The following is a 15,967-nucleotide window of genomic DNA, read 5'->3' on the forward strand; positions in this document are numbered from 1 at the left end:
CTCCACCTCCCTGGTATATTTATCTCTTATGTGCTTTCTTTTCCATATTTCCTCTTTCTTCCAATCACAGCTAAGTGATTTGGAATACAATGGTATGTATTTGGCCTCTTTCACACGAGTGGACTGATCGGGTCCACCTGTCCATTTTTCAGGTGGACTAGATCGGACCAACCATTGTTCTCTATGGGGAGGTGGATGTAAACGGACATGTGCCCATTTACACCTGCCTGCATCTGATCTGGTCCGCATCCATCTAGTGAATCGGTCCATTTACATCCACCTCCCCATAGACAACAATGGGTGGTCCAGTCGAGTCCGCTTGAAAAATGAAAAAAAAATATTCAATAAATAGAAAGTTATAAAAAAAAGTCATATAGCATGTAACTACTTAACAAGGATTTTTTTATTTTAATGTGGACACCTGACCATCAAACTGATATGAGCTTGTTGGACACGCCATTCCAAAACTATGGCCTTTAATATGGAGGCCCTGCCTCCCTTTGTGGCTGTAATAGCCTCCATTTTTTTGACAAGGTTTTTTTTTTAATTTTTCGGAGTATCTGTGGGAATTTGTGCTTATTTAGTCAAAATAGCTTTTGTGAGGTCAGGTATTGATGTTGAGGTTGGGAGATTCCAATCGAGCAGAGAGGTGGAGGGTCTTGAACCTTTGTTCAATATTTATTCTTGTGTCCCACAGGGGAGATTTACCTTCTCATTTTGTTCTTTGAAAATTTTGACTCTCCCCTACTTTCAGTCCTGGTACCAATGGTTCTAACATGTTGACTTGAAGCTCTAAAACGTATAGTAGGGAAATATTAAATTTGTCCTGGTGATAGCTCCGTTTTTATCAGCAGTTAGTTTTCTAACTTCCATATACAGTATATTTTATACATAGCATAGCATTGGCATAGCCAATCAAAGTGCTCTATTATGGGGCTCTCAGGATTGGTCGTGGGGAATGGTCAGCATCTCCAGATCCTCGTGTGTATATATATATATATATATATATATAATTATTATTTTTTTTTTTTTTACGTAAGTCATTTGTAATAGTATCCCATGTTAAAGGGACAATGAGCTGGTGACGTCCTGCCAGACCTTTAAAGTATATCTAATACCACAAAAAATATTGACATTAGACACAATTTCATTATTGGTTGAAAGTACTTATAGATGTTTCATCCCAAGAAGAGGGACAACCCCCTTTACTGACACTGGACCAGGCTCTCGGGCTTCCCCAATGACCATTGGAGGGTGATGTCATAGTGTGCCAATTGTTAAAATATATTTAATAATTTGCATCCAGCGTCGCATGCCATTGAATTTAGGTAAGTTATGATTATTTATCTTGTGTCCTTTACATTCTTGTGTGTGTTTTTATTTTTTGCATAGTTGTGTATTGTTGATTTAGAATTTTTAATTTTTTTTTCTACTGTCTTTTTATTTTCCTTGAAAAAACATAAAATACCAAAGCTAAGGAGAGTTCATTTTCTGGTATAAGAATAGGCCAAGGATAGTTGAAAGCAACTTTTGTAAGCCTTTTACAGCTCATTGCACCCTTAAAAATGGCTAAAAAAATACCTTAATTTAGCCCTCCTCAAGGACTCTCGTGCATTTCACCAAAATGCCAAATGTTTCAGAATTCTATTTTCGGGAAATTGGAGGGAAATGAAAACTCCCAATTTTTCTCATCTCTAGTTAGGGTCGGTAACATGTACAAGGTAACTGCAAGTGCTTTATGCAATTTTAGTCGATTGTCGCAGGTAGCCTTTAACAGATAAAAGCCGGTTTGGTTACTGCACATTGCTCTTCACCTTATGGAAGAAGCCAGGAAATGTTGAGCTGACACTTTTCTCTGTGTATTCCACTGCCCTAGATATCTACTCGGCACTGAGTCTGTATTGCAGCTCCTCACAGCCTGTACAGTACTCCTCTTATTACACAAATTAAATTAAAGTCCAGTGATTTTTTGTGATAAATCCGTTCTGACATCGGAATTGCAGTCATCCTGCCAGGACAGGCACGTGGCGCCATGATCTTTACGGTCCCCGCTGCTAAGAAATGTTTCCAGTAGCCTTCAGAAATAAATATTCTTTTTTCGCAAAAGCTCATCAGGGTTGTTTGTTGATCTGGGCCAGGGATGTTGTCTGGGGTCTCACTGTGAAAGGTTACAGAGAGAAATTCCCCCTCGCTGCAGCATTTGAGCAGCTTGGCAAGAGTACAGACAACAGAGTCTGGTATCCCAGCTGTGCCGAGCATTGATTGCTTTTGCCTAAAGCAGGGATGCTGTCATCTTGGTCCGTAGGTTGACTCATGTATTGACAAAGAGCTGCAAGCCAACACACACTGCTGTGCACGCCTCAACTCTGCTCTTTCCACAATGCTTTCCCAATGGAGAGCAGCTGTACGAGGACCGTCTACTAAGCAAATCTCTCCATTTAGGGAGTAATTGATAGCAGGAGGAACTAAAAGCTTCTCATACACAAAGTCTCACTTTCTTAAGGGAGCCCATTAGCTCTGGAGCTCAGAAGACACATCGATCCTAGTCCAACTCTCTCTGCAATTATGTGTGATCCTCACTGCACTTGCACTTGGCAAAAAACAGCGCTTGGATTTAATTATAATGCTCAGAATGTTGCCATCCCTTTGGCAGTGGGATCGCCCTACAGTAGAATGAAGTTTGGGGGTCGTTGGGGCTCTACGCAAAAAAGCCCTAGCAGGATGATGGAGCAGGTTGCGGGGTCGGCCAGGGAATGCTGTGCAGAGTGTACCTGCTCCCAAGAATGGCTCACCCCTCTCCAGGTACCTGTTTTCTTTTTTGGGGTTACGTAAAGTTAAGCCTTTTAACATCCAATTATTTTTTAATAACTATTCAGAGTGATGCAGTGCAAATCTGTATACCTAAGAGATGCCTAATAATTTAGTACAGGAACCTACTCTACAACCAATCGAAATCCATCTCTTATCTTATTAGACTCCAGTAGATTGAAATCTGGTTCCTATGGGTCATCCCATATTGGCAAATTCTGGTTGCCAATTGTATTTTCCTATTTCGTAAAGCCTGATAGAATGATTATTTATGTACTTACAGTACATATCACTAAATTAGCTTGCATAAATTATACATTAATTTTATATAAGATAGACTTTAATGACTGCCAACGTTCACACACAGGAACTAACCTGTAATTGTTTTTGGTTTAATAGCTACACAGCTGTCAGCTAACATCCCTCATCAAGTTTGGGCCATTTTTTATTTTTCTTGGTTACTAAAATGTTTGCTGGTTTTCAATACAGGCCAAGTATTCTTTACAATCCCTGGTATTTTGTGCTTTTGTTTGTGCCTGGTAAAAGAATATGCTCTTATTCGGTATTCTACACTTATTTTTGTTAAAATGTTATTAAAAATTTAAATCTATCATGCAAATTACTATTCATGGATGGATTTTTGTTAACATGTGTATTTAGTATTTATTTTATGATTTTTTAAGAAATTTTTGCTTGTGAAAGGTCTGGATACACTAGAACCAAAATGTGTTCCTGGAAATTTAAAAGTTTCCTTTACAATTTTGAAATGCTACTAACTTGGCTAAATCCTTAGGACAAATAATCCTTATTTTAGCAGAAGACGATATTACTGTGACTCTGTGCTAATTGGGGATAATAATATCAATATTTACTGTTAAGGGTTTTTTTTTAACCTTTTTTTTTTACATTTTTGTGTTTAAAAAGGTACTAAGACAATACATTTCTCTAATAATGGTATAATTATTTGCTTTATGTCTGCATTCACCTTAAGGGTAGCTCTAATTAGATATGTATTTCCTTTTTTGAGATGACTAGTTATTCTCATTCTTGAAGTCTGCTGCTAAAAGTGCACCCAGCTTGTTGCAATGAGTTAAAAGATCATTTGCAGGTAACTTACCAGTGTATAAGATAGAGTGTCATATGAACCAATGGAGTTATACCACTTAAAAAAAAAATCTTTCTGCTGTAGAATAGTAGTATGTGTATTTTAGGTGTGCGTGTATTATGTGCTCTTACAACATCTACTTCTATATAGTTGGAACCAGGGGCAGACTGACCATTTGGAAACTTTAGCACTGCCTGAGGGCCTGGGGTCAGTGGGGGACCCCATGAGATGCCCCTGGTACCTTTTTCATAGGTTTTTTTGAGTTTGGGCAAGGACACAGGGGCCCCAATAATCCCTTATTGCCCGGGGGCCCCATGAATTGTCAGCCCGCCCCTGGTTGGAACCGGTTTGAATTACCCACAGATTCTAAACAAAAAATTGGTGTTTGCATATTTGTGCACCCTTTGGGTTTTTGAGTTGCTTTGGTAGTTATTGCAATGTATGCTCATTCAGGTAATATTGCCTTTTAATATTGCTTTTATTTATACCGACTTTGCCCAGAGTATATTTATATCTACTTTTTTTGTAAAGCGTGACAGAAGCACTTGCTGTAAGAGTAAGTATTGGTGGCAGAGCATGCCTAGGAGACCAGACCAGGTAGCAAAAGTCAAAAGTCTGACTAGAGACAGGTGGATTTAACTTTCCAAAGTTGGTGAGCCTGTGATTGACAGGGAAACAATGTTGGCATGTCAAACGTGCCGTGCTGAACTTAAGCCAATGGGTTAATAGTAGCACACACACTGAGCTACAACCAGATTTGGGGCTAACAGTATTGTGATTTGATAGTGACAGGTCTGCAAAGGATTATATAGTAATATGGTCTTCTAAACAGACAGCAGTAGCTTGACAACAAGGAGGCAAAAAGGGACATTCTTGAGGATACTTGGATCACAAACCTGCAACTGATAGATGATGTCGGAAACAAAAGAGCAGATATGACAATATGGTATGAGAGCAACAAATGGGTAATTATGACAATATGCGGGCAACACATAGGCGACTGTGACAATACTTATGCAACACATGGGAATCCAAGAGAATATTTGGACAATGAATGAGCAATCATGGCAATAAGAGAGCAATCAAATAAAATGGACAATTGTGACAATATGCGACCAACAAATGGGCAATCATGACAATACTCCTTACATTATTCCTGGGCAGTCCTTATTTTCAGAAGATGCTTTATTGCTGCATTCTGCTAACAGGACACATATGACTACATAGGAGGAGGATAGATTGCAGCCCGTACCACCACCTTTCCTTCTGTCCAGTGTCAGCTTGCCACTCCCAGATGCTACTTGACAGGAGCAGTTACACTGCAAGTTTCTTGTTGTCTGCCGTTTGGGGACACCAGTTCCTGGACATAAGTGGACATTCACATTTGGTATTTTCATCCATTGACCCTAGTGCACCCCTGTATGCCAAGTGACACCAGAGCACCCCGTGTCATCCAATGACTCCTTGCATCCTGTGCAGTTCCGTAACACCCATGTCCCCTTGCAATCCTTGGTATGCTCTGCAGTTGTTTGGCCCACTAAGTTTCTCTGTAAGTATCTCAGCTGCCTTTTTTTACCCTTATGCATACTCCTTTAATCACCTGGGCTGTCTTCCTCTCAGCAGATATGAACCTCTGCCTGCAGCAATCTGCCTCCATCTAACTTTAGCACTTCCTACAGTATGTTGTTGACCTGGAAATAACTTATAGCAGTTGTAACCAGTAATCTTAATTGGCAAAATGTTTCTGGGTCAGAGACTGGGTAAGAAAACCTTGTAGACAGGTCAAATGACAACTAGTCAGCTAGCATTTTTAGAAAGAGACTTTAGCAATAGCAGCCTCCAAATTCTCCCATGGCATGTTTTCTTTAAAGTGGAACTCTTAGCTGAAAGCTTAATACCTTTCCCAAGCTTTAATCACTATGAGTATCCCTGTTTGGGAGATTCAGTCTCATTTTCTGTCATGGTGACCATTTTAACAGTGATAGTAACATGCACCTGATTGGAGACCAGTCTGACGAAAGTTCTTCCCTTACACCTCTGGTCCAAGCACCCCTGGAGTGAAACACAGGCAGTGAGAGGGCAATGTGTGGTATGGTTGCAAAGTGTTCAGTCCACAGAAGCTCCCTGGCCTGGCTTGGCTGTAAGATGCTCATGCAGACCGACAGTCCTTAGGAGGAGGCAGATCAGAAGGCAGCTGACTAGGACAATAAGGACACTAGAACTCACAGTAGATTTGAAGCGAGTGCTGGGCAGGTGGTGGTTGGTGGCTAAGGAGAAAGTAATGCAAGGAGATTAGCAAGCAGAGCTGTGGTCAGAGGGCAAGGTGAGGTCATACCAGAATATCAGCTGAGGTAAGTTGTGGTTAGTAGTTAGCTGAGGTCAACATGGAAATAGTCAGAGACGAGTTGTGGTCAGAAGCTAGCCATGGTCAGTTGCAAGAAGGCAGAGTGATGCCAGGCCTTGTTATCAATAGGATAGAAGATCCCAGGAACAAGTATAGGATTTAATTTGCTGAGTAACAATTGAAGACAATCAACTCCATGGTCAAGATTGCTTTCCTAAAAAGGCCATCTGGCACCAAGACTGGTAATAAGCATGTGTACCCGTGCACCTGTATGTGCAAACATTGCACACCATGCCCACGTGAATCATCTTGCTCATGTAAAATAGCATGTTTGCACAAATGTGACTGAATACGCCATCAGCTTGAGATAACCTTTGCACTGACAAACTTCTGAAACAGGAGTAGAGGGGAAATATGACAATGATGACACCTGCTCTGGATATAACTGTCCAAGGTGGATTTTCCCTTACTCTGGGGTAGTGTTTCTCAACCTCATTTCAGTCAGTCATCGTTTAAAATTATACACCATCTCGAGGCACCCTATTCTAAAATGGAGAAAAATAAATGAATGAGTTTACATAATACAGCAACATCAACACATGTAGAACACCCAACATTAGAGGTGATTTATTCTTCCATAGTAGATATACCTGGTACTGACTAGTTTTACGTTTCTCAACTCCTTTAGTTTCTCTTCCTCACTTAGTTAATGCGATGATGGGGAGGGGCAAATAGGGATGCTGTGCAGGCGCCCAATGTCCTCCCTATCAACTGATTGATATTGGTTGTTAGGACCCTGGCAGCTAGAAAGTTGTAATGGTGCACAAGGAAAACCTGTGGCTTTGTGTAACTAAGAGGCAGCCTTGATCCACCCACTGGCCTATATTCAGTTTTGGGGAAAATTTTAGGCACCCCTGAAGAAACCTGAAGGCACCCCAGAGTGCCTGGGCACCCTGGTTGAAAAAGGCTGCTCTGGGGAAAGGTTCTCTCTCTTTCTTCTATGCCCCAGAACAGGTCGTAAGGGGAAATCTCCGCAATTGGAACACAGCCAGCAATAAAAACCCAACAAGTTCTAACCCTTTAAACCTGGGGTCTCCAAACCTCCTAAACAAATGGCCAATTTATTGTCATTCAGACTTTAGGGGGGCTGGACTGTGGCCAACGAGAGTGGAAATTCTCCTGGCATCAGTGAGAAAAAAACACCACCGCATTTGTTATTATGGGGAGGAATAATGTCCCATCTTTGGTATCATTGGGAAGAATAGTGTCCCATTGTTGGCATCAGTGGGAGAAATGGTGCCCCATTGTTGATATCAGTTTGCAGAATAGTGTCTTGTGTCAGTGGAAGGAATAGTATCCAAAGGACCGGAAAACGGCAAGCAAAGGGCGCAGTTTGGAGAGCACTGCTTTAAAAAAAAAAACAGTCCATGTTCCACTTTAAGTGCTCTTAAAAATTCAGACAGTTTAATGGTCTTCAGATTCTCATTAAAAGCAACTAAAAAATGTAAACGTGCATAGCTTAGTCTTCTCAAGGAAGAAAAAGTTTAATGCATCCTTTAATTAAAGTGTAAAATAAACTGCTTAGCTTCATTCCAGTTTCATTAAACTTTTATTACACCTTACTAAGACTTTGGAAAGCTTTGTGATTGTAAAACATTTGAAAACTGGATTCTTCACAAAACATAAAATAGAGATTTGTTTTATTTCTTGGTTCTTTTTCAGTGACTTTTATTTAGTTTTCACTGGCCATAACTTAAATGCTCAGAATATTGCTGATTTGTCCCAGGATGATGTGATTATTCAAGTAATGTGATTTTACTGTCTTGCCTATCCTTTCTTCCCATGCCAATCTCTTCAACAGCCAGGAATAAAGAGAATATGATTTTTGAAAGTTTTGAAGTGCTCTCTTACACATTGGCCACATTGGCTTTGGTTCTCTGCCCCCCCCCCCCCAAAGGATTATCAAATTTAAGGATGGTTTTGGCAAAATTTTGCCAAATTAGTATCTAATTGTCCCTTTTTTTCTACTTAGGTTAAAACTATAACTTTAAATCCAGTTCTAGCTTGGGCAAAACATATGTAGCATTTTCCTAGCATAGGACACTAGGTAAATGTAGGGTTTTTTTGGTCTTTCTGAATACAGAAGACATTTCAAGAGTTTAAAGAGGGAGAATTCAAATAACCAGCCTGAATGTTGATTAGGGCCTAGCAACAATAGACCTCCTTGCAAAAATAGATCCCCTACAGTGACAATAGATCCCCCAGCAGCCAACATCAATAGACCTTTCAGCACACATTGCCATTACATACATTCAGTACTGGAGATGCCAGAACTGTGTTCCCTCACGTTCCTGCTGAAAATAACCCCTGGTGGCTTCACTTACGCCTTCACTGTATTTTAAGAGGGAACCATAGTTGTCACCCAAGCTGGACTTCAAACAAGACTTTGTTAATGGACCATGTTAGATTGATGAGATTAGTAGTTTCAACTAGTTTCACACCTTCCCGCCCAGCCTATAGCAGATTGACGGCCGGTAGGAACACTTGCCGTTGTGACTGGCAACATATGACAGGACACAACCGATGACATATCACTACACCCACCCGTTGCCAGTGTCACGTGACCCCTGTGACCAATCACAGCAGATCACATGTCAATTGTATACAATGGATGGCTTCCTGTCATGCCATCCATTGTATACAATTGTGTTGTTAGCTGTGACTGTTCAAGGGAGTCACATGGTACAGACAGGGCCAATCACAGCCCATCTTTATCATGTGATCAGCTTTGCCCAATCACAGCTAATCACAACAAAAGACTGAATGAATCAGTTTTATTCAAAAACAATGATTGCAAATATCAATGAAATGCATTGGTATTAGCAATCATAATGTGTATAAAAAAAAAGTCCTGATCACTTGCCCAGAGTAGTTCCATGTTACTATGGCTTTGCTTTAGCTTACTATTACTATTGCTTTGTTCCTATAAGAACACTGTCACGCATGGTCTGTTGTAAAATAATTAGAATGAAACCACACAGCTGTTGACTTCTCTTTCTCTGGAATGCATTCTTCGTTTAGTCCTTTGGAGAATCTACTAGGAGGAAATTACCACTGTAAACGTGATCGTTGGATGTGCACACTTAGCTATGTATTATTCCCTTTCTATGATGAATGATTTCCTTTATAGCATTCACTAAGTAACCAATTACACTTTCATCTGCCCTTTGTGAATTTTCTAAAAGGCATGCATTGACTGATTTATTGATCGCTTTTAGGGCTTGTGTGGACAGGCTTTGGGTTTGTGTTGATGACATCAGTTTGAGATGCTCCTGAGATCAGTCAGAATTCATTGACAGGTGCAGTTGACCTCCTTCTGATCTGTGTTTGATCTTCTTTAGGCGTGTTTGGCATTCCTATAGACCTGTATGGGAATGCAAAAGCTGCCTAAAGCAAACAAAAGCCTACTGATACAGACCTTTAACATCTTTCCCCTAACTGCTTAGGTCTCTTTTTTTTTTTGCCTTTTGGCAGTGTTTCTCAACCTTTTTTCAGTCAAGGCACCCTTTAAAAATATGGACAGTCCCAAGACACCCTTTAAAATGATGCACAGTCTTGAGGCACCCCATTCTAAAATGGGGTGCCTCTAGACTGTTCATAGTTGTAGCCTCCCTGATGGTATTCCCGAGTGTAGCTCGGGGTAAAGTTTCAGCACCACAAGCGGTAACCTCGAGCTACACTCGGGAATACACTGCAGCGTTGCTCCGGGATCTGTTCTTCTCTTACCTTGTCCTGCGCTCCCGCGATGTCCCTCCTGCAGTGACCACGGCAATGTCCTCCAGCGGATGCCGGCATCTGTCATCTGGGTTCCGTCCCCTGCGAACGTCGGGAAGTACAGGGACGGAGCGGCGGGAAATTTGAAAATGAGAAAAAGTGACATTCACTAAATACACTAAAATCACATAGTAAAACATTCCTGTATCAAACCATTTCACATACATTTTGTCCCGAGTGCTTCGTCCTGTGCCCTGCCTGCATTTTTACTGTTCTTTCTGCCTGGAAACTGAGAAACGTCAATGGCATCCAAAAAGCGTCCTTTTAGGTCAAAATCGGTTTTAGACCGGCTAGAGAACAGCGATAGTAAATCAGAACCACTTGCAGAATTGAGTGATAATGATTCGTGGGGGAAATTCGTCATCAGACACTGAAAACGATTTTGCAACTTTGCTCAGTGATGTGCGAACTTGGCGCTATATTTCAAATTTCAGTATTTTTGGTTTGATTATATTATTGAATTAAATTTAATTATAATATTATTATGTTTTATGATTATTTATTAAATTATAATTTATGATTTCGTGTTTCAAATTTTAACATACCCGGGATGTTTACTAGACTCTTGTTCAGACAGATTTCAGTGAGTTATTCCTAAAAATTACAGGCCTACAATAAAAAAATACATATTTCCATGCAAAAAAAGTACCGCTTTGAGCACAGAAATATGGACATAATCAGACCACTAGGGAGGTTAAAAGGGCACCCTATTCTAAAATGTGAAAAACTATTCTAATAGTTGTATATAACGCAGCAACATCCACACATGTAGGACACCCAACATTGGAGGTGATTTATTCTTCCAAAGCAAAAACACTTTTGCACACTGGTCCTGACTAGTATTCCAGTGTTTCTCCTCTCCCTCAGTTTCTTCCATCACTGAGCTAATGTGACCCCAGCACTGATGGAGAGGGGCAGGGGAGGGTCAAACTAGGATGCTGTACAGGGAGCTGACATCCTCCTTATCAACTGATGATGTCATTGGTTGTCAGGATGCTGGCAGCTAGAAGGTCATCATGGTGCACAATGAAAACCTGTGGCTTTGTGTAACTAAAAGTCAGGCTTTTTTATCATTTTTGAATCGGTGCCTAAAACTAATACTCTCTATAGTAACCTGTGAAAACAATACTAAAAAGTCCTCCTTTTACCCTTGAAAGTATAAATCAATATAATAAAACTTTTTAGTGTTCATAAACAGTGCAAAACATGAAAAAATCCCCCCCAAAAAGTCCATAAATACTTTTCCAATCTCTTGAAAAAATCACCGTATCAATATAGTAAATCTTTTTTGTGTCCATAAACAATGAGAAAAATCACCCAAAAAAAAAACAAAACATAAATCCTCCAATTTCTGAAAAAAATCTCCGTATAACTTCGATAAAAGAAAACTTTTTTTGAGGATAATGCACTGTTTAGTTTTCTTTTGCTTTGAGGTGCACAGCAATTATCGAAGTTATACGGAGATTTTTTTCAGAAATTGAAGGATTTATGGATTTTTTTTTTTTGGGGTGATTTTTCACATTGTTTATGGACACAAAAAAGGTTTACTATATTGATACGGTAATTCTTTCAAGAGATTGGAAAAGTATTTATGGACTTTTTGGGGGGGATTTTTTCATGTTTTGCACTGTTTATGAACACTAAAAAGGTTTATTATATTAAAAGTCAGGTTTGTTCCACCCGCTGGCTTGAATACAAGTTTTGGACAATTTTTAGAAATTTTGCCTAGGTAACCCTGAAGAAACCTCAAGGTGCCCTAGGGTGCATGGGCACCTTGGTTGAGAAAAGCTGGCCTAGGGGGGTCAATGAATAAGGAGATATACTTGCCTCCTAGCAGCTGCTGCTCTCTTCCACTGTCCAATGCGCTGGATTGAGGATGGACCCTTGGCATCCTCACGTACAATGCAGGGCTGCTATTCCTACATTGTAAGGGATCACATTTAATTGACTGTGGTTGGGCAGCAAAGGGGATTGATGGACCGGTCGTATGAGGAGGAGGAACTATACAACCCCATTCCTCATGGGTTAACAAAGAGTTAACCCATGCAGTGTGAAGTTTTCTTTCTCCAGAGTTCCGCTTTAACAAGTATCAAAAACCAACTGAAAGCTATATTAAACCCAAAACCAAAATGTAATATATTGCAACTTACTGATCTTTAGATGTGGTGGCTGCATTCGTTTTTTGTTTTTTTTGAGATTTGTTTCCTCTATTTTCACCTGGTGATCTGGCCAGTGACACACCTCCTGTATTAGAACTTCCCCCCTCACTCTGAATGAAGGAGCACAGGGGGCACCTTTGGATGGAAGCATTGTCAGTCTGGGGAGGGGAGTGTTAGATGTACTGGCAGATTTAGATACACTAACAAATTAAAACCAAACTCCATTTTACACCAAATAAACAGTTACAGCAAATCGTTTTTTCCTTCTTTTTTTGAGGCTTGTTTCCTCTATTTTCACCTGATAATCTGGCCAGTGACACACCTCCTGTGTTAGAGAGCCCCCCACTCCGGAAGAAGGAGCACAGGAGGCACCTTTGGATGGGAGCATTGTCAGTCTGGGGAGAGGGGAGTGTTAGATGTACTAGCAGATATAAATACACTAACAAATTAAAGCCAAACTCCATTTAACACTTTATAAGCAGTTACAGCAAATAGCTTTTTCCTTCTTTTTTGAGGCTTGTTTCCTCTATCTTTACCTGGTGATCTGGCCAGTGACACACCTCCTGTATTAGAGCCCCCCCCCTCACTCTGGATGAAGGAACACAGGGGGCACCTTTGGACGGAAGCATTGTCAGTCTGGGGAGAGGGGAGTGTTAGATGTACTCGCAGATATAAATACAATAACAAATTAAAGCCAAACTCCATTTAACACTTTACAAGCAGTGACAGCAAATAGTTTTTTCCCTCTTTTTTTGAGGCTTGTTTCCTCTATTTTCACCTAATAATCTGGCCAGTGACACACCTCCTGTATTAGTGTGCCCCTACTCTGGATGAAGGAGCACAGGGGGCAATTTTGGACAGGGGCATTGTCAGTCTGGGGGGAGGGGAGTGTTAGATGTACTCGCAGATTTAAATACTTTAACAAATTAAAGCCAAACTCCAGTTCACACTTTACAAGCAATTACAGAAAATAGTTTATTTCCTTGCAATTAAAACTGAATTTTGTAAGCATCTTTGTCAATGGTAAATTTTTTGGCTCATCCCTGTAATTTGCAAGCGAGACCAGGCATACCGGTCAGATCTCCAGGTAAAAATAGAAGAAAGAAAGCCTAAAAAAAGAAAACTAATGCAGCCACCACATGTGAGAATCGATAAGCTGCAATATAATAAATGTTTGCTTTTGAATTTAATACCGCTTTAATTTAACTTTGCCCCATTAACTCCAATGCAGCAAAATTGCAATGAAACTGATTTTCATTAATGTTTTGAAAAAAATGAAAACTCCCCATTTCGCTCACCCCTATTATCTATTCCACTTCAGGGATGTATATGGGGACAATCTGTATATATACATGTGTATATGTATCTATTTATCACATGTATCTTTGAGCCAGAGTTCACACTTGTGCGGTCGGCATATCACATGTGATTCGCACAGGAACCGCACCGCATTCCTGTGTAAATCACATGCAATTTCTGTGCTGTGCAATTTGAGACATACATTTTGTATGGCTCAAATCGCACCACATCCACACCAAAAAGGCGCAGAACCCTTTTTTTGGTCCGCACTAGAATCGGATCGCATGGATATTCACACCTATGTGATCCGATTCTGCACATCGCACCGCGTTTTGCAGACCGATTTCGGGGTGTTGTTAACTTAACATACACACCCGCAGCGGTTCGCATGAATGGGATGCGATTGTGATGCGGTGCGGAATTCACACAGAATCCGCATCAGTGTGAACCCGGCCTCAGTGTTTGTTATTCCTTTCAAAAGAACATGTGTCCAACCTTCTAGTTTAGACTTTTCCTGATGGATGGTGACCTTTGTAGATGAAGATTATTCATAAACAATTCAAAATATTGACTGTGAAATGCCAGGGTGTACATTGAATAAAATCCCTGTTGCTAGCTGCAGCATGAATCAGTTATCGTTTTAGATCTATATATGCAGGGAATGCCTCAGTACTGGGTAATAAAAAAAAACAAGAGCTTAATATCTAATATAGGACAGAAAATACTGTAGATGAGAACGGAAAAAAAAAATGTGCTAGGACTCTGTTGGATGTTTTTTTAAATGGATGAACTGGATGGACTTTTGTCTTTTTTCAGCCAGACTATGTAACTATGTCAAAAAACATAGCAGCTAGCACGATACCATAATACCAGGGGTGGACTGACCATTTGGAAACTCGGGCCCGGGATCAGTAGGGGGCCCCATGAGCTGCCTCTGGTACCTTTTTCATAGGCTTTTTTGAGTTTGGGCAAGGACACAGGGGCCCCATGATCCCCTATTGCCCGGGGGCCCCATGAATTGTCAGTCTGCCCCTGCATAATACATAGTATAATAAACATCACCAAATAATAGTACAGCTCTAAAAAAATGACATATCAGACTGGATGTCACTCCACTTCCTAAAACTCAATCTATCCAAAACTGAGCTCATAATATTTCCTCCCCCACATGCCTCTTCCTCTGATTTCTCAGTCAGGATCAAGGGTGGACTGACAACTCATGGGGCCCCCGGGCAATAGGGGATCATGAGGCCCCTGTGTCCTTGCCCAAATTTAAAAAAGCCTATTAAAAAGGTACCAGGGGCATCTCATGGGGCCCCCTACTGACCCCGGGCCCTCGGGCAGTGCCCGAGTTTCCAAATGGTCAGTCCGCCCCTGGTCAGGATCAATAGCACCACTATCAACCCATCCCCGCATGCCAAGGTGCTAGGGGTAACCCTGGATTCTGAACTATCCTTTCAGGCCCCCCTCCAATCCCTGTCCAAATCATGCCGCCTCAACCTCCGCAACATCTCCAGAGTACGCCCCTTTTTAACTAATGATACCACAAAGCTCGTAATTCACTCCCTGGTAATCTCTCGACTTGATTACTGCAACTCCCTCCTCATTGGATGACCTTCCCATAGGCTATCCTCCCTCCAGTCCATCATGAATACTGTTGCCAGGCTCATCCACCTTCCCAACTGTTCAGTGTCTACCATCCCTCTCTGCCAATCCCTCCACTGACCTCCAATCAGTGCCCTCCACCCCTCTCTGCCAATCCCTCACTGACCTCCAATCAGTGTCCTCCACCCCCCTCTGCCAATCCCTCCACTGACCTCCAATCAGTGTCCTCCACCCCTCCCTGCCAATCCCTCCACTGGCTTCCACTCGCTCAACGATTAAAATTCAAAATACAACTTACAAAGCCATCCACAACTCTGCCCCCAGCTACATCACCAACCTGGTCTCAAAATATCAACCAAACCGCTCTCTTCGATCCTCCCAAGACCTTCTGCTCTCTAGTTCCCATGTCACCTCCTCCCATGCTCTCCTCCAGGACTTCTCCCGAGCTTCTCCCATCCTATGGAACTTTCTACCCCAACCTCTCCGGCTGTCTCCTAATCTATCCACCTTTTGGCGATCCCTGAAAACCTTTCTCTTTAAAGAAGTCTATTCTGCTTCTACCTAGTAAACCAACATTTATTTCCTCCATCTATCACTCAATACACTCCATTGTATCACTCAACCCTTCCTCCTAGATTGTAAGCTCTAACGAGCCGGGCCCTCTGTTTCCTCTTGTACCAAATTGTATTGTAACTGCAATGTCTACCTTCATTTTGTAAAGTGGTGCGCAAACTGTTGGCGCTTTATAAGTCCTGTATTATAATAATAATATTGTGTCACCACAAATTGAAAAAATAAGGGAATCCAAATGTA

At 41.1% G+C, this 15,967-nt stretch overlaps 1 protein-coding gene across 9 annotated transcripts in view; it reads left to right on the top strand.

Moving 5' to 3' along the window:
• The window catches only part of DLG2 (discs large MAGUK scaffold protein 2), a 2,035,798-nt gene that overhangs the window by 1,209,827 nt on the left and 810,004 nt on the right, over positions 1-15,967 (top strand). Inside the window, exon 1 of one of the 9 annotated variants that reach the window (XM_089676762.1) lies at positions 2,344-2,802. The exons of the other annotated variants lie outside the window; for them this stretch is intronic. Within the exon in view, the coding sequence (XP_089532888.1) occupies positions 2,566-2,802 (237 nt within the window). The 5' untranslated portion in view covers positions 2,344-2,565. Of the gene's footprint in view, positions 1-2,343; positions 2,803-15,967 lie in introns of those variants that run through there. 9 annotated transcript variants of the gene reach the window in all.

The sequence above is a fragment of the Staurois parvus genome, unplaced genomic scaffold (genome assembly GCF_062004578.1).
Source record: "Staurois parvus isolate SC_StPar_1 unplaced genomic scaffold, SC_StPar_1.0 ptg000173l, whole genome shotgun sequence".
NCBI lineage: Eukaryota > Metazoa > Chordata > Amphibia > Anura > Ranidae > Staurois > Staurois parvus.